Genomic DNA, 19,868 nt, shown 5'->3' on the forward strand with positions numbered 1-19,868 from the left:
CTCGCCTAGCTGCTAGCGTGGCACACCCTCATGCTCCGCAACTGACCAGCTAGCAGTGCTAACCTAGCTACTGCGCATGTTCGACTCCCAACAAAGATGGAACAGCAGTGTGATGTCTCACTCTGTAGCTAAAACAGAGAGCTCAACACACAGGGTGAAAAGAGGAGCTGCAGCAATGTGCAGTACAACAAATATATAGTGTTTTTTTTAAATTAAACCACATAAACCTATACTGGTACAATTGCTAAATACAATTATGAACCTGATAATGAGCATAATATGAGCACTTTAAATGGAATTTTAGAGCGCAGCTGCTTATTTCCTCAAAGCCAACATCGAAGGTATCAACAGAACAGAACTAATAAAAATCTCTAACCAAAAAGTCACCCATTTCTCCTTTAAATCAGAGCTGACATTGATTAAACAGAGCCCCTCTTGCAGCAAGATACCCTACCTCTCTCTGTGTTACCATACTTTGTATCTGTCTCTTATTACTGTGCTCCCATTGGTCCCACTTTTAGTCACCCTTTGTATCCTGTGTCTTTTGGCCTTTACTTCACTCTCCTTCGCCAGACAATTATGTTGGTATTGAACAATTCTATGAAATCCTGGATTACATCCAATCCCAACGTTTTTGCTTTGTTTTCTATAGCATCTGCACATGGCAAGGTTAATGTTTAGGAAAGATTGTGGCTATGGCAAATAAACTAGGGTATGATCAGTGTTAGGCACCTAAAACACTTGATTTCAGGTTAAGGAAATAGCATGGCTATGGTTAATAAAATAGGCGAATATAATGTGTTAGCCCCAGTTTGCGTCTGTCATGTTTCTGTCACCATCTTTGTTTAGATCTGTGACTCAGTGAATGTTAAAACACGAGAGGCACAAACTGGGGCAAATCCTCGACGACCTACTGAAAGTCTGATGTGCTACACTCCCATCACCAAAATCCAGCTCTCTCAATATGGTTATGGGATGAGATATAGGGTAGGCTATATATGACTAATTCACATCCAACAAGCTACTGGAGTAGGGTGGTAGACGAGGAGAGGAAGGGGAAAAAGTGTTGTTTTAAGTGCCTTCTGCAGCTGCAATGTAGGGTTAGAGAGGGTTTGCTGCTCTTTTCTCTCTTTACTTCTTTGTAAACTTTCTTGATTATATATTCAGCATGACAGGTGTCCATTACCACCACAAGTATCGTATCTAAAGTTGTTCTTGTGAAAAACCACTGGATTTTATCAAAATAGATGGCAGGTTTCTGGGGTGTAAGCTAATCGTCTGGCTGTGTCCCAGTGACAGCTCAACCTTTCACATCTGGGATCAAAAATGTGCACTCATGCTTCTGAGTATGCTGCAGAGAAAAAAGCATAACAGAGAAGAAGAGGCTTCAAGCTCTCTTCAAGTCTCCTTGACAGCCCCTAAGACTCCAGAGAGCATATAAAAACAGCAGTGAGCCATCGTATACTTCATCGCATACTTCCAACAGGCTCTCTAGACCACTTATAAAACTTAAATTATAGCTGAAATAAAAGTTAAAACAGAATTGAACTTTTTAGTAAGTTAATGGCTCTGGGTTTTCATTTAACAGTTAGATAGCTCCAGTGAGTTGTTTATTTAGTTATTGAGGTAGCCTTACTTTAGCTAGCTAAATTAGGCACGATAATGTAGCACTTACATTGTTATCCCAAATTAGTTGACTTTACTAGAAATTTGCGTGGAAACCCGTTGCCTTAAGCCTTCTAAATTTTTACACAAGGTGAAAATTAACACGTTAAGTTGTATTAACACAGAGCAGTAAGTTGATGCAGTAGACAAATCAAGTTAGCATTAGTAGTCATTACTAAAAATCATTAGTAAACATGTTAAGTTAAAGCTAGTGCATAACTTTTTTATATTAAGTTGATACAAAGCTAATTAAGAATCAGCTCCACAAAACTATGTATTTCTCAGTATGTCTATATTCAGAAACTGGTGTCGTCTGGTGACTTTCGCGTGCAGAAAATCATGTGAAGATAATTACTTCTTCTGAAGAGTCCATCTTTTTTTAATCCTCCGTGTTCTCCTTGGCTACTAGCAACTCGTGGAGGAGGGGTGGGGGTGGTGCCCGATCAAGGAATGCTTGTATCATGTGGATACAACGACAGTTTTGTTATTACTTCTCATGGGGGAGACAGAAAAGCAAAGAAACATAACAAACTTCTTTCTCAAACGCTTCTTATCACTACCAGATAACTAATTAGTTCCTATAAATGTTGTTTATTTTTCTTTAGGAAAGTATGACTTTACAAATAATGCATTCAATATGTTCATTCATAACGTAGTTAGAGCTCCATATCACTAAGCAAACAAATAAATGAATTCTCCATTCTGAATATATGTCACAGAATGTTCTCTCGCTGCCCAGACCCCATCAGACCCAACCTGGGTCTCGGTCATGGTGTAACAATAAATGTAGATAAACATGAACACTAAATCAACTGTACAAAACTAAAACCCAGATAACATAAATGAACACCCCAAACATTAACAGAACATTATTAAAACACACTTAAATAGGACAGAAACTGTTCATATCACATATATTTTCTTTTCCCATGAGCCTTTGAATTGCTTCAGCCCAGAACAGTTCAAGTGACCCCGCCCCTCCCATTCAGAAACTTAACATCCTTAGTTATCTCTGCTTAATATGATCTGTGCACTGCATACTTAAGCTGATTATTACACACAAGTAATATGATTTAGTAATGAATGTGTTTTTTTAACAAAACATGAAATAATAAGTAGTGACCACTAAAGAGTTTAATTAAAAAAAAATCTGGGTTTACAGTGTATGAGCTTCTTTGTTATGTCTCCTTAGACAACAATTGTTTTTTCACAGACAAAACGTGTCGGTAGGATACGTTTGTTGTTAGTTTCTTCAGGGGATTCTTTTGATTATATATATAATAGGGTTATTCTTCAATTTGTATCAAAGTTTCCTTTGCTCCTTGTGTCTAAGTTACTCCCAGTAAGTGCAAAAAGGAAGACATGTGACACAGGGGAAATTAACTTCTTGAAAATGAGACGTCCTTTGCAGTTAAGCTAATGGCGAGTGCGCAACAAGCCATGAATATGTTGCAAGGGTAATCAGAGGGGAAATAATTGTCTAAGATGTCCTTTATCCACACACTTAAATAAGGGAAGGGCAGTGCATTATCCCTATCAAATTAGGGTGAAAAGTGCACTGCGAATGAAAATAAAGCCTGGTGACCTTTTTAAAATTTTGAACATTTTGGTGGTTATCAACATCAATCAATTTTGTTTACTCCTCATTTTGTCCTCTTCTCTCCAGGAAACAGGAGCTGCTGAACATTTCCACCGTCCCTCTAGGAGAATGTCCCCCCTCACCGCCTCGCACTGCACCGCCGAACATGAAGGTAGGACACACACTCATTCATGTTCGCATGCACACATATAGTGGGACATACATGTGTACACACATACCTAGATATTGATTTACAGAGTTTTTCATTGACATATTTCGCCCTTGAGACCTTAAGGCCTATCAGAAAATCTATTGATTCTGGTTATTGTAAATAAATTATTTTAGTAAGCAAAGTAGTTCAGAGACAGTGACAGTGAGTTTCTAATAATCGGAATCAGCTCTATTTTCTTGTCTGTGCTAGGGCTGAAACGATTCCTCGAATAACTCGAATAATTCGATTACAAAAAATCCTCGAAGTAAAATTCTTTGCCTCGAAGCTTCGTTAAATCAATGTAATTAAGGTTTTACGGCTCACTGTGTTTCCGCACGGAGGATAATTACTAGCGCTTCTGTGAACACAAGACCGCTTATATACTGTCTATGCACGAGACTGACGGCCCAGATTACAAATGAACGAAGAGGAAAATAGCGAGGGTCTAAGAGAGGAGACAGGCGAGAGAAAACGACAGAAAGTTTGGGATTATTTAAAGCTGCAAACATGCTACTACATCATCTCTGTAGAAAACATCCAGTCTACTCATCCATTCCACGGAGCGAACCCGACACCAGGTAGCTAACTAACGTCTGCTGCTCTCGTCCACCGCGCTGTTTTACACAACTAGCCTACAGCATGCTACTCTGCAAATAGCGATGTTTTACCAACAAGCTAAAACGAAAGCTGTCGGTTTGTAGTCTAATTGTTTATTAGTTTGCTACTAATCTTTGGAAATTTAGCTGCTGCCGGAGACAAACCAGCTCCTCCCCCCAGCCACTTAATATGCACGTGAATGACGTCATCATGCCGGTGATGTCTGCATTCTTTATTCTTTCTCCTCGCTGTGTATTAGGCTTCTGAAAATGTGTCCCCCAGAACAGTGTAGTTGAATAGCCCTGCTGTAAGCTTTGTACCGTCACATTTACCCTCTGGTTAGTGAACAGCTCTTTTGCATATCCAGTGCAAAGAGCCAGAGGCAAGAAGGGGAAGGGGGTGAAAAATATTAACATTTGGGCCACCAAAAATGTACTTGGAATTTGGCAATAAGAAATGTTGCTTTTTCTGTTTCCTTTTTTTTAGTACATAGCAATAATAAATATTTACTATTGCTGTTTACTAAGTATTTCTTATCCGATTACTTGATTAATCGATGGAATAATCGGTAGAATACTCGATTACTAAAATAATTGATAGCTGCAGCCCTAGTCTGTGCTCTTACTTGCTGTATATTCTTTTGGCATATTAATACATAAAATGAGTTAAATACAAACTGTATAGCACGGACACCCTGCATGATATTTGGGTTTTGTGCTATTTTGTATGGCATATCAGTATATTATAATCTCAAGGTAATCAAGGGAATCAAAATTCAAGTTAGGACGGCCTCTGTTCAAGTAAGATTCTTCATAATTTATTTCAAATATTGTATTTATAAATGTTTGTTAAGTTGCCTCTGGAGGCAGGAGGAAATACGAGCCGGATCATGATATCTAACTTGTTTTTATTTGCCCTCATTAGACTGGGTCTAAGAGTTCTGGTATGACTCTTAGTCTTTGGGTTGGGTTTACTATTGCCAATAAAAGGTTGCGTTATGAAAAAGGAATTGCAATATAAGTAGGAAAAGGTTGGAAGCTTTATTCTCAGTTGGTATCCTGACCAAAAATTGTGAAGTTCAATCAAACGGTGTCATCACAGGGAACTTTTGCTGTGACTCAGCAAATTGAAAAACAAATATCAGAGCAAAACTTTTTTTTATGATGCAAATTAAATCCATCAGACTGTATCCATCTTTCTCAGGTGTGTCACACTGATTCATGCAGTGACATATAGTGCTGCACATAAGGAGAAAGCATTTTAATGAGATTGTAAGGTGTTGATGTTTTCAGACATCATTACTCACACTGTGTTGCACTTGTTCCACAACTGACAATTTATCATTTTCCTCCAGCATGATAAAAGAGAGGATACATTTTACAAGGGGGCAGATTAGCAGGCTGATATACAGGAAATAGATGACGGCTCCTGCAAGAGGGAACCACTTTCTGCAGTATGTCACCTTGAACTAAGCCATCATTATTGAATCTGAAGACATCACAGAGGGAGATAGCACAGAGAGGAGGGCAACGGAAAGGCAAAGTTTGCTGAAGGTGAGAAAGACTTACTGAAAATATGGTCAGGCCAAGACAGGAAGAAATATTATAATATATAAGAGAACATTTATGAGAGGTATTACTCAAGCCAGAAAACATCAATTCAACATCAAACATCAATTTAATATGTAGTTGATTTCTGGTAGTTATCAATTGGCAACCCACAATTTGTGAGCTAGAGTGATCAGATATGTATCATCAATGTCACACTGATAAAGAAGTTGTGTAACTGTAATCACAGTCCACATCAAATCCATCAAGAGACTGCATAACTTTGGCTGAAATGTGTATGAGGGGAAAATGTGTTGAACAAACCATGATGTGCAGTAGCCTAAACATTTGAGTAATACACTACATTGGCTTTCTTCAAAACATTCGTCCTGCCTCTCAGATTGATAAGCACTTGTTAATAAAAAAATGTTTTGGTTTAATCATGGTGTCTCATTTGCATAACCCCCACAGATAAATCAATCAACAAAAAGGAAGTACAATTTGACAACAACCCAAAACATCTTCACAAAATGTCAAAAATAGTGTCCAAGTATCAGGCTATCTAGTCCTCTATTGTACATTGTATGTGCTGGCTAATGCACTGCTCATTGTAATACAAAAACTACACCGCGTAGTTATTGGCATTGCTGCTTCTAATACAGTGGCCATAAAGATGAGTGTCCCACATACTGCGGCACGCTACTCTGTGCACTGCAACTGTATGTTCTTTCTGAGGACATTTTGTCTTTCCTTTCTTCTTTACAGTAAGAGGGGTTTTCAGGTTGTGATGAGTGTTTAAGCTTGAAGGTCAGGTAGCAGTGGTGGGTAAATATATATGCCGTAGTAGACAGGGTTAAAGGACTTTTTTTTTTTTTCAACCTGGGCCCCATTTCCCCATGCATTTGTGTTTAATAGACTGATGTGACCAAAAATCTTTGAAATTGATCCAGTATTGAGCGAGAATGCAGTGACTGTCCGTCGCAAACAGGGCTGCAGTGTAACCTAATGGAGCTATTGTGTACCCTCGATTTTTGTCCACTAAAAGTGATTGTTTTTGCCTCTGACAGGCTCAGATTCGGGTGAGTCGGGAGAAAAGGCTTTCCGGGAGTCGGGTTGTTTTAGAGTAGGCTACAGAAATTAGGTTTGTTATCTAAAAGATTTTCAGTGCCGTATGGTTGAGGTCATTGTAATTCGAAACAAGACACCTTGCCCTGGAAACTGAAATGCACCCGATCGGAAGGCTGCCACGGGGCATCAAGCATCAAAGATAACGCTTCTGACTTGGCCCAATCCACCCCACAAACCTGAAAACCTCGAGCAAGAGTCAATGATGCCGAGTAGACATGGTATTGATCTGCTAGGTTCGTACACAAAAAATAATGTATCGTCCGCATAAAGCATAAGTTTGTGCACTACACCTCCTACAATAACACCCGGGAAGCCAGAATACTGGACACATTTTAAAGATTTTTTAAAAAGAAAATTCTACTTAAAAAAAATCCCAATATATCACCTTACGCACAGTATCGAAATATATTGCAAAATATTGAATCGTGACCGATGTATCATGATACATATCGTATCGCCAGATTCTTGCCAATACACAGCCCTAGTGTGTGTGTGTGTGTGTGTGTGTGTGTGTGTGTGTGTGTGTGTGTGTGTGTATGTGTGCCACACTTTGTAGTGACTCACACTATGTTTAATATTAACTGTCAACTGCTGCTGACACAGCTAAACAAAACGTAGACATGGCCCACAAGGTGACCTAGTGTGTGTGTATGTGTTTTGTGCCGACACTTGAATAACCTGTTCTGTTTTCACATATGATTCAGTTTGCTGCGTGACTTGACTTACCTGTTCAGGCTTTAGGCGTTAAAAGACAAAGTACACATTAAAAGCGAGTGACAGGGAAGTCTCTTTCCAAATGTAGAAGGGTAGTAAAAAGAAGAAGTATGCAGAGACATCAGAGGGCTCAGATGTTTTACCAGCTAAGGTAAAGTTTTATTGTTAAGGTAAGTCTGCATTTTGACTGAGAAAACAACCACACTGTCACTGTCTGTCAGACAGTCTGTTACTGAGAACAATTGATTATGTAATGTTTTCAGATCAAAGTGTGTGGTTTAGTGTGGAAGTTCACCTGCATATAAATTCTCCATTGACTTTAGGTAGCAGCTCATTCAAAATGTTTTCAAAATTGAACAGTTATTTCTGGAAATGTCTTCCATTCATCACTTCACTGCTCAGCGGCAGCATGCTGATTACCTTGTAAATACATCATCAGACCTACTGTGTAGAGAACTTAACAGTAATGTGCTTAGTTTGAAAAAGCTGGCAGGGCAACAAGCACCGCTTCTCTGAAATCATATTTATAGCAGATTTTCATACATTTTACTCCCACATGTGAATAATTTCACAACAATATTTCATAACCCAGGGACCAAGCCAAAGCAGTATTGACTGATGTATTAAATACAGATGCCAGCCAGTGTTCCAGATATCTGACAGAGCTATGCTATAAGGGTGTTTGGGTCTCACTGTACATCTGATACCTGTAGAGGCCAGAGCTACCAGCTCAGGCTCATCCCTTCATCCATTCATCACCTTTTTGACCCAGAGAAGGAGTTGTTTTCTGGGCAGGAGAAATGATTATTTCCAGTCATGCTAGGACAATGCTGTCTTTGGCTGAGGTGCAGGTATTTTGAACAAGGCTGTCTCAAAATTTTGAACAAGCCTGTCTTAAATAGAACTGAACTGCACACAACTAAAAACAACAAGTGGCTGTTGTGGATATTAGGGCTGTGTATTGGCAAGAATCTGGCGATACGATACGTATCACGATACATGGGTCACGATTCAATATATTGCAATATATTTCTATACTGTGCGTAAGGCGATATATTGGGATTTTAGTATAATAGTCGTATAGTATAATAGTATAATTTTAGAAAAACTAATATTTAAAAAAAGACATGATGTGCATAAAAGTCAAAGAAGTTTACTTTAGGTAAACAATTCAATACACAGAAAATCAAACTGCCAGTTTGGGATTGTGGTTCACAGGTTCTTACTGAGCAAATTTGTATGTGCTAAAGTAGGCCAAAGTTCCGCCATAGCTACATTGTTAGCTTCTAGCAAAAAGTCAGGCACTGCTAGGCACTGTTAGGCAAGGACTGGTGCGTCTCAGCATAGCCATCTAGCAGTAGGGGGTTTAAACACAACATAAATGTGAACCACTGTCTTACATGAATATTTTTGCGTTTTGCGTTTTTGAAAATCGATATAGTATTGCTAAATAAAATATTGCGATACTCAAGTGTATGGATTTTTTTCTTACACCCCTAGTGGATATAATAAGCATGATATCTGTGGAACTCATGGCAGTTGGACTCAGTAGGACTAAAGAATAGAGAAACGGAATAAACAATTAATGACAGAAAGAAGCTCAAATTTAGCTTGTTCCCATTTAATTTCTTTCCCCAAGCTTTCAATTAGTGTTTTTGATTAAGTTAAATTCACTAACACTCCTTTAATGCTGAAGATAACATGATGAGAAATGGAGGCCACTGTCCCTGTCTGTGACTTATCATCATTGTTGTCAATGTGCGGATGATTGTGTCCATCACTGTACATGAATATGTGTGAATTCTAGCAGCCAATGAGGCTGCCGGTCAGGTGGGCCCCTCTAAAGCCGCTGATCTTACGTCACTTGACACAAAAGGGCCGCTAGTGACACGCCACAGATTAATGGCTGAAAGAAGCCTATTACTGCTCAAAGTCTAATGCTGCAATACTCCAGCTCTTCTTATCAAACTTAACAGTCACTAAACCAGCACAACAATGACAATTACCAGGCAACAAAACACTACATTCTAAGCAGACACGTTTAATAAACGGAATTCATGAAGTTACATTTGTATTTCGAATAAACTGCAAACTTTTCAGCAAATTTTAACACAACTCTATTTACCGCCTTGCATCATGGGAATTGACCAGCCAATGAACCAATTGCACCTGACTGCAGTACGCAGCTCGGGTTTGGGCTAAATGTGGGCGGAGCTAAACGTTTGACTTTTGAAAAGTACTTTCCATTTCAATTTGAGAAGAGTGAAATTTCAAATTCTCAATTTACAAGCCGTTGACACGTACTCCCTCCACCGGTGGCACTAGTGCTTTCTTGTTTGCCACAACACGTGTTATATTTTAGTTGAAATTTGAATAGGCTACATCACTTATCTGCGGTGTATAATTAATTTATTGTGTCCATGCTTTAACTTTGCCGTGAAAGAAGACAGGTTATTTTAAACTCGAAAGGCAATTCTTTTTTGTTGCAACACACACACTCGCTTTTTTTTCAACTGATAACTCAACTTACATAACCAAGTTCAATCAACACATACATATCTGACAAAAAATTAAAATAGTCGACCCAATGAATAAATGCAAGTTTAACTTTCAAAAACTCAAAGTTGAGTCCACACAAAATCCACAACTTGTGTAAGCTCGTTCAGTTAAAAATAAGAAATAAGTGGACATAACTAAATGGGTCTGTAATGTTTTATAGTGTATCGGCTTACAGCGCCTTGAACTGGTTAATATTAACTCCTTGATAATCTCTGTACGTGTGTGTGGTGCTGTATGCAGTGGTAATGATAAGTGCAGGTAACCATTGTAGGGTAATATGTTTATTTTTTATTACAGTAGTGCTGTCACAATTTAGTTATTTATAGTTTATTACCGCTAATTACAGTCATTTAAAGGGCTGTAAAAACTTTTACGGACTTTTCTGGCTAAGGAGCTACAGTTCATTGGTAAGACATTTATTTCCCGGTTCCTCTTGCTTTGTATTTTATGACACTACTGAATGTATAGCACCCATACTGGTGCATTTATAAATGTGATATTGGATAGTTCATGTTAGTATGAGGTATTGGCTGTCAAAGTCCTTTCAAGTAGGTTATAGTTGATATTTTCATCAAGAAAAGTGGGTCTTTTTTAATTTTTTAATTAGTAACATCATGATTCAACAGCAGTGTACTGTGTAGCCATTTAAAGAGAAAGAATAGTACTGCTGTCGTAGATTATTTTCGACAAATGCTTTCAGGAATTTCTTCCTTTAACAGCAAGTTAAGTTTGGTGTCATGAATTGACATCTTGTGTGAGTGAGTGCGTACTGTTCATGTGCACGCACACACTTCTATGGTCTAAACCACCCTACACACATTGCGTTTCCACATTATACATGTGCTGAAATCTGAGCACAAAGACACAAAGCATGTACACCATTATCACCCTCACAGCTTGTTTATGTGTCAAGGTGGATGCCCTGGAGACAGAGACATGTGAATGTACTTGAGGAAGCATGTGTTTTTGTGAGCGTGTGTTACTTTCTGAGGATATGGTTGCTTATCAGTTGTGTGTGCATGTGGTTGTGAAAGGCTGGAAGTCTCTCCGCTGCCCTGTCCTCTTGGTTTTGCTTTGAGCTTCGAAACACTTGCTTAAAGTGTAAATTAGAGTCAAGTAAAGGGCAATGACTCTGCTGTTCTGTGCTGCAGAGTCATTGCATTGCTGTACTGACTAAATACATATTTGGTGTTAGTCGATTTTGGTGCTCTGAAAGTCGAAGTTTAGCAGTGTTACAGCCTGTTTTATATGTATTGTAATCTCCCTCTGTCTGTTTCAGTCTGCAGAGTTCTTTGATATGCTGGAGAGGATGCAGGTATGAAATTCTTATTCATTATTTCCTTTCCTGTAAATCCAGTTTCTTTCCTTGTATCTCTTCCTTATTTCACAACCTCTGTTCTTTCGCTCCCTCTCTTTGACTAAGCTTGTACCATTGGGCAAAAGTTGCATATGTGCAGTGCAGCAGGTTTGTGCCATCAAGAGATTCTTGCACTGAGTAAAACTTCAAACATACTGGGAGACAGAGTTTGTCCTCTCGTTTTCCCTGACCACAGCCAGATTTAACCTATACAAGGATAAGACAGACATTAATGATTCAATCAGTGTTGGTCAGCCAGCTGGGTTCAGTCTGTTGCTCAGATTGTATAATTGGCATGCTGGGGGCAGAGAAGAAGAATACTGGCATTACTATTCTCTCCTTCTTCGTATGAAATGTATTCAATTTATTGATTCTTTTACAAAGTCTTTCTCTCTCTGTGACACTTTTTTGAGCCGCCCCCCCTCTACCACCACCGCCAGCACCCCCCCACCTCCCACCTCAAGCCACTAAGGGCACAGGCTGAGTAGTTTGAGGACAGATGGGGATATACAAAAGGGAGAGGAGTAGAAGGAAGAAGGTGTGAGGAGAAATGAAAGGCACAGAAAAAGAAAAAGAACAAGTGGCCAAAGGAAGATCCAGAAGTTGAAGTGCTTCTTGCAGGTTCTTTTGGGGTTAGTCTCGCTTTTCCAGACCCTGGCTACTCAGAGTCTGGCTACTCCACATAGCATTTGGGGATGGGAGGAAAACATGCTCTGGTTTATTGATATTTCTTTAAACCAATCACAATCGTCTTGAGCGGTGCTAAGCACCAGAGAAAAGCTGCAGTGCCGCTGCGATATAGGCTCAGAAGGAATTTGTTTTGGTGGAACATGTGTACGTTTAAAAGTTGTTTAGTCGTGCAACAGAAAACTCAGATTGGACAGATAGTCTAGCTAGCTGTCTGGATTTACCTTGCAGAGATCTGAGAAGAGGTTAACCATAGTCCTCATAAATCGACCGGACTTTAAAATGCCAACACAAAGGAAGCCCAAGGCAATGGATATCTGGCCTAAACGAATGAAATCCAATGGATTTTCCGGCGGCAACGGAGCAATCCCGGAAGTGGAACGTCAAGGGTATAGACTATTTTGGGGGTAATAAGGGTTTATGGTCCACGATGAGAGATCCAAGATGTGTGAATTAGGCAGTCGTACCATGCTAGTCAATCGAAATGTTCATATTTTGAGAATAGAATGACTCTTACTTTTATGCAGCATGGTTGACATCCAGTAGACACTGAAAGGAATGAGTTAGAGAAAGTTAGTTTTTTGTAGCAATCTATAAATGCAGCACATTACCCAAAAAAGAAATGGTAAACCCACAATGACACAACGGCAAATCCCACAACACAACAGCAAATCGCCACAACACGACACCAATTCACCACAACACGACAGCATTGGTGAGACTGAAATGAAAAACGTTTGGTACATATTGGACACTGATCTTGGTTTTGTGGCACATAGTATATTGTGGGGTATTTGACACTGTTATTTTTAATTGTATTATTTAATTTTGTATATTTGCAAAAATTACAGATACCCTCTTTAATTTATTCCTTATGTGAGTATAAAGGCACAAGATCATACGTTGGTGTAAACTGTTGGTTTGCGCTGCCTTCTTCAGTTGGCCCAACATCTGAATGAATGTTTGAGTAAACTTGCCACTGAAGACCAGCCAACAGACTGACCGTTTTTTTTATTATTATTTCTTTTAGGTGGGTAAATGTCATGTAAGTGAATCATGATTTCTAACACAGAAGGAGAAAGTTAGAAAGATGCTGTTCAGAGAGATACAAAAGCACAGGCTGACTGAAGACATCAGTGGAGTTATTTGGAAAGTGTGACTTGTTGATGACAGTCAGTCAATACATCCCGGTGATCAAAGAGTCTCACACACACACACACACACACACACACACACACACACACACACATTCATAGAAACTGTGCACCTCATCCATCTTTTCTGACTCGCTATCTTGAACTCTGCCACCTCTAACTACGCATATGGAACTCAGTGTTCAAAGTGTGCTTGAATACTGTAATCTGGATGGTGCAGATGAAGGTCACCTTTTTGATCCCAATCTCTTTTTTCCTCTCCTTTCTTCTTCCTCTTCAAACTTCACCTCTTTCCACCTCTACCTTTTTCCCTCCTTTGTCCACTCTTCATCTTTGTCTCTCTGTCTATGACTGAAAATTAAATCATCTTCAGAGCGTCTTGGTGATCAGTCTCGTATTGTTGATAATGACTCCCCCGTGACAATAACAGCTGCTCCATCAATATGCACTCAGACAGACACACACCACTACAGACCAGACTGAGAAGTGTGTGTGTGTGTGTGTGTGTGTGTGTGTGTGTGTGTGTGTGTGTGTGTGTGTGTGTGTGTGTGTGTGTGTGTGTGTGTGTGTGTGTGTGGTCCATGTGTCAGTATGGGAGTGGTGTGTATGTTCAGTACTCTGAATCCCCACACATGTTCATTAAATCACTTCTACATTATGCTCAGTCATGTAGAAAATCTGTTCCACTGGGCCTGTATGATAATTGGCCAATTTACTCTGTGTAAATTGGCTTTCATATCTGCATATATATACAAAACACTGCAGCCTCGATCTGTGTCTCAGTGCTGCTATGTCACAAAAAAAGGCAACAAAATAAGGACAACTTAGCATGTCTGGAAGCTGTATTCAGAGAGCTAGAATAACTAAGTGTCTGTATTACCTGTGTGTGTGTGTGTGTGTGTGTGTGCGCGGAAAGGTTAATTAGCATGTATGACTCACTCAAAACAATGAGGTCTGAGAACGAGAGTGCCATGTTACAGCACAGTTTTTAAATGCACAAAAATAAACAAAACTTGCTTTTTGACACTTGTGCTTTTCCGTCCTCATGCTGCATACGGACACTAATTAGGGCCCTAAAGCTGAAGAGACCAAAAGATGGAAGGTGTGACCAGACACCACACACTTGTACACATCTGATCTGTTTGTGTTATTATGTCTCTGCATGCTTTACTTCATCACTGCTTCATCATGCGTCCTGATTTGCTCTGTGGTTGGTCTTGTCTCATCTGTCAGCCCATGAGGGATTCTGAACCCCCTTCGTGAACACTTTTAAAAATGTTCGCAAGGCTTTTAATGTACAAAAAATCAATAGTCTCCTGATCTGATTGATTATAAGTTGAATGAACTCCAACTGCCAATTGATCCTCTCTGGACTGCCAGTATCCTGACTCCTGCTGCTGCAGAATATAAATGACTGGCTGTCCGTAGTGCTGCGCCCTTAGCGGTGCGGACAGGCCTCAGCAGTATTTAGAGGTCATACGCCGGAGCTGTGCTAATCTAGCAGACTGCCAAATAACTACCGGCTCATAACAGCTCTTAACCCCAGGGGCTACTGAATCAAAACAGCTCTGATATCATGACGGGGTGACACGCCCTCATTGATGTTTGCTGATGACTGTGCATTTCAGGCTGTTGCATCATCACCTAAAAGTCTATTTGGCATTATAAGTTGTTACCTTTCTGTTCCTGTGTTTGTGACTGCTCGCAACTGTATCATTGTTCTGAAAGTCAGTGAAGTTCACCTCACAAGTTAACCACATGTTAAAATGACTTCCTTTAACAGTGTGTGTGTCCTCTATTTGACAGGATGACTATATCCCCTACCCACGGATAGAAGATGTGAGTCATTTTTCACTCACACAATACACTCATAACACACATTTCCACCCCTCTCATGTGTACCCACTAGCTAGGAGTGTTTCCGACAATAGATAACACATGTAAGTACTTTGCAAGCTTAATTTATGAAGATGCAATTCTGGAGAACTTTCCTTTCCCCAGAGCTATTACATTTAATGATATATTTGGCTTTTATCTACATCACTGTCTCCCTTTTGCCCTGCTGTCCAAGATACTGGAAAAAGGTGGTCCATACCCCCAGGTTATCCTGCCACAGTTTGGGGGTTACTGGATTGAGGATGTGGAGGCACCAGCAGGGACCCCCTCCTCCTCAGAGTCCAGTTTCTGTGAGGAGGAGGACGGAGGAGAGGGCATGAGCCCTGGTAGGGGACACAGCTACCGCCTGGAGTGTAATAGCACAGCCCGCGCCTACCGCAAACATTTCCTAGGCAATGTGAGTGTCTGTGTACTAACATCAGTGTGTATTTAGAAGAGAAATACTGTTATTGTGTTTGACCTAAAATCTCTCTCTCACACTCATAACCTCTTTACTACACTCATCCAGGAACACATGAACTATTACTGCACGGGCAGCAGCATAGGTAACCTCATCATGTCTCTGAAACACGAAGAGGCTGAGGGACAGGAGTTCCTGCGCATCATGCTCAGGTACCATGAGGGACATGCACTGTCAGTATTATTATCTTAATTTGAAGCATTTTACATGTCAAACTGTAAAGTATGACAAATAAATGTCTTTTCCAAATGTTATGACAAACCATGCAATAGTTGTCAGGACATTACAATCAAAGCCACAAATGTCAATTTCTCACAGAACCACACTGCTAACATTTCTGACAATTAATAATGAAGCAGGCCTACATGGACAGTGCCTCTCTTTTCCTGAAAACGTGTTTGGGTCCTACTCCTCTCTCCTCCCTTCTCTTATGTTGCAGCTTTGTATGCTCTTTGTCATGATTACCTCTGAATAGATTTGTGGTGCTGTAGGAGACAACTTTCATCACTAGCTGCTGTCTTTTTTCTCTGTTTCTTTCTTTCTCTGTTAAGACTAAACTCATGATCATAGCTTTTTCCTAACATTGCCTAATTGCATATAAACTAGGTGTAAAAGTTAAGAAATCTCTTTGATGTAACAAATCTCTGATCATTCTGATCCAGAGAGCTCCTCTTTTTGTTCTTTTGCAGGTCGAGGATCAAAACAGTCCATGACAGGATCTCGTTAGTGGGCATCAACCAGATGCCTAGTGTACCCCAGATTGCCAAGGTAAGATATACAGTACATTAGTTAACAAGTACACAAGACATAATGGCAGCTAAAGTGCCGGATTTGATATATAGAGGCTAGCTGGCTAACTAATAAAGGAAGCTTGATGAAGAAGGACATCTTTACAGCAGCTGACTGATCTTATAATTAAAGGTGTTTTCACACCTGGCTTGTTTAGTTCAGTTGAATCGAACACTGAAAAGTGTACCCCCTTGGTGCGGTTTGTTTGGGCAGCTGTGACCACTGCAATCACATGCTGTGGCTGTGGCTCAAATGGTAGAGTGGTTGTCTACCAATTGTTAAGGTTGGTGGTTCAATCCCATGTTTAAGTCTCCTTGGGCTGAACCCAGAATTACTCCCGATGCTGTGCCATTGGTTTGTGAGCACGTGTGAATGTTTATTGGCTTGGCCACCAGTGTATGTGTGGCCACGGGTGCAAAGCACATCTGGCGTGGCACTGCTGATTTACTTAAAGCTGCTGTGTGACGACGCCACCTAGTTTTGTGAACTCTTAAAAACAATGAAACACTTTAATTGGTAGGCCTAGGTTCTTTTCTACAAGGGAGAGCAATGCATGGCAACTCAAAGGAACGACGACAAGGACAGAGAATGTTAGAATAATTTATTCAAACACAGGAGCAGTTTAACTTTTAAAAACTACTAAAACTGTTCAAAATGATAAAATCCCCTTAAAACTGCGTTAAGATGATAAAAGACCAGCATAAAAACACAATTCAGGAAGACAATATCTTAAAAACAAAGAGAGGAAAATCAATATATATATATATATTATATATTTGCACCCCGCAAAGGAAAATGCCACATAAAACATTAAATTAAGTTAACTGTTCATACAATACAGTAACGTGAGCTATTTAAATTAGATGGGTACATGGTAAAATGTAATTTGCTCAATCGGTCCCAACATTTCCCAGTTAGATAGTAAATGCCATAAACATATTCCTTGTAAATCTTTACAATAATTTACTTAGAACTAAGCAGGTCTGCCTTATTGAACGATACAAATTTTCTCCAAAACTTGCAATTTTCAGCGTGTGGCTTGTTAGTTTGAAGTTTGTTGTTGTTTCCCGTAGCGAAGGGATTTTGAGAACGGCAACACAAACAGAACGGAGCCGCACGCCGGATGTCAGGCTTTATCCTGGAAATGTACTTCTGTTAATCCAGACTAAGAGAGGTATAACATTCTGTAAGCAAATGTGGTGATAAACCAAGGCTGTACATTAAGCAAATTGTTATTTTTGGAATTAAGATTTTGTGCATAAACTCAATGGCATCAAATAACCTTTCCCTTTTGTATCTTACCATGGTATTCTTTCCATACAATATGAGATTTCTCTCATACGGTATGATGTCAGTCAAATATATGATTCTCTTTCTTCTCTCAGCTTCTGTGTGACGATGCCACAGGGCTGAAGTTCAACCCGGTCCTGTACCCTCGGGTGAGTTTATCCTAAACTCCCACATTGCAACTTCATCATTACCAGTCTGACCTCAGCTCATCTGTTATAAATGTATTCATTCAAGCTGACATGAGTTACCATTTCCGGTCTCTGCCTCCTCTGTGGGGTGACAACGGGTCACTGTAGGGTTCAATGGGCTGATGCTACATTCAATAATATCTGCCACAACTTTATACCTTCATTAGTAACTGTTTTATATATTCTGCACATTCATGAAAATGTAATGCCCTTAACTTATGGCCTGGGGCATTTTTTTTAAAATCAACTGATGCAGTGTATCCTTTCATTATTTTTTGTCAGCATCACCCACCTGTCCATACACCAAGGCCTTCATTAACATTTCACTTCAACCTCCTTTTCGTGCCCTCTTAACCAGAAAAATAACACAACTTATCATTTTACCCTCATAAGCCCCCTACCTCTCTAACATCTGCCCTGTTCAGTAAGTGCATTATTCAAAAATGACTGATGACACAAGAGGGCAACAACTTTCTAAAATGGACACAATGGATCTGTTTCTCCTCCTGTGAGCCAGGCAGAGGAGTGTGATGGAGCATGCTTTCAGCCTGAGCCTCAGGAAAGAAAAACCATCTGTTTCAGGCTGCAAGAGGCGGCAACGAGTTCACTGCCTTCGCTGAGGGACGTGACAGTTCTTCGCATGTCAGCCTTACATAACATGGGCCCCAATAAACCTGCCCTGGAGACATGTTGGAGAAAAGGAAAACATATTTTCCTAACTGCCACAGCAAGAAGAAAATGTAGAAAGTTGAGTGAATTAAGTAACCATGGGGAGTAATAGTTTTTGTGTATGCACAGGGATCCCAGTTGATAGTGGCTTATGATGAACACGAGGTGAACAACACTTTCAAATTTGGAGTCATCTACCAGAAGTTTGGACAGGTGAGCGATTGATCTTGACAGTGTACTCCAGTTTAACTCACATACACCGTCTGATCCTATACACGGTTTATGTCTTGTATCTTCCACCCTTTTTTCTGTCCTCCATACCCTAATCATGTCTCCCCTTCTCAGACATCAGAGGAAGAGTTGTTTGGAAACAATGAGGAGACACCAGCTTTCAAGGAGTTTCTCAGTACCCTGGGTGACAATATGGAACTTCAAGACTTTAAAGGGTAAGAGTATTTCTAGAATGTGATTTTATAAAAGAAAAGTGCTTTAAAACTGAAAAAGGCAGGATTCAGTAACAACAAAATAAATAGAGACCAGATAAAAAGGTCCACAAGAACTAAAAAGGATGCCATTGAAGTGCAATGCAGTAGAGCAAAGAAGCTGGGTTTAATTACTGTAACCCTGGAGCAATTTGTCCTGCTGTTTCGGCCTCAGTGTGCGACCGGGATAAACTGCTTAGCGAAACAGATCTGAGAAAAGAAAATGCCACATGGACAGGTAATCAGAGCTTTGTAAAACGGTGTTTATTGCCTTGCAGGCTTTTTTCTATTGTGTTATACTTGTTACTTTTACTGTTAGGAAGGCTTTACATTGTAGCAGACACGTTACGGAAAGCTGCACAACACTTTTGGTTGGCCTTGGAACTAGTTAGGCACAGAATGTGATGAAAGTGACATTTAAAATACATAAAATATGATCTTATATTACTGAAGGCTGGAATCCACACAGAACGTGACACATGCTTTGATAATGTGACAGGTTCCGCGGTGGGCTGGATGTATCCCACGGACAGACAGGGTCTGAATCTGTCTACACTGTCTTCAGACAGAGAGAGATTATGTACCATGTGTCAACCAAGCTTCCCTTTACTGAAGGAGACGTCCAGCAGGTACAGGACTTTGATAATGGCTTTATTATTGTGACACTGAAGGTACAATGGATTGAGCTGCAAAGTAAGGATCAACTGCACAGATGCGGCTAAATGTTAAAGCAAACGTTTGCAAGTTATTTGATATGAAGCCAATAAAACCATCCTTAGAAACAAAGAAATCCTGTGTGCATTCAGTAGTTTGTGTGCCATAGACTCATAAATTGTGCTCTTGTTTTAAAAGTGCCCTCTGAGCTACACAACCACAAAACCAAATCTGTTTAACAT

The 19,868-nt window shown here is 39.9% G+C and overlaps 1 protein-coding gene across 6 annotated transcripts in view; it reads left to right on the top strand.

The window, feature by feature from the left end:
* The window catches only part of rap1gap2a (RAP1 GTPase activating protein 2a), a 99,217-nt gene that overhangs the window by 66,887 nt on the left and 12,462 nt on the right, over positions 1–19,868 (top strand). For 4 of the 6 annotated variants that reach the window (XM_078246631.1, XM_078246632.1, XM_078246630.1 and 1 more), the window contains 10 exons: positions 3,332–3,416; positions 11,280–11,315; positions 15,005–15,037; positions 15,270–15,491; positions 15,603–15,706; positions 16,244–16,322; positions 17,729–17,782; positions 18,620–18,703; positions 18,836–18,936; positions 19,472–19,601. In XM_078246631.1, the coding sequence (XP_078102757.1) occupies positions 3,332–3,416; positions 11,280–11,315; positions 15,005–15,037; positions 15,270–15,491; positions 15,603–15,706; positions 16,244–16,322; positions 17,729–17,782; positions 18,620–18,703; positions 18,836–18,936; positions 19,472–19,601 (928 nt within the window). Of the gene's footprint in view, positions 1–3,331; positions 3,417–7,421; positions 7,612–11,279; positions 11,316–15,004; positions 15,038–15,269; positions 15,492–15,602; positions 15,707–16,243; positions 16,323–17,728; positions 17,783–18,619; positions 18,704–18,835; positions 18,937–19,471; positions 19,602–19,868 lie in introns of those variants that run through there. The other 2 variants (XM_078246633.1, XM_078246634.1) reach the window with 2 other exon arrangements.

Source organism: Sander vitreus, chromosome 3, assembly GCF_031162955.1.
Source record: "Sander vitreus isolate 19-12246 chromosome 3, sanVit1, whole genome shotgun sequence".
NCBI classification, from domain to species: Eukaryota; Metazoa; Chordata; class Actinopteri; order Perciformes; family Percidae; genus Sander; species Sander vitreus.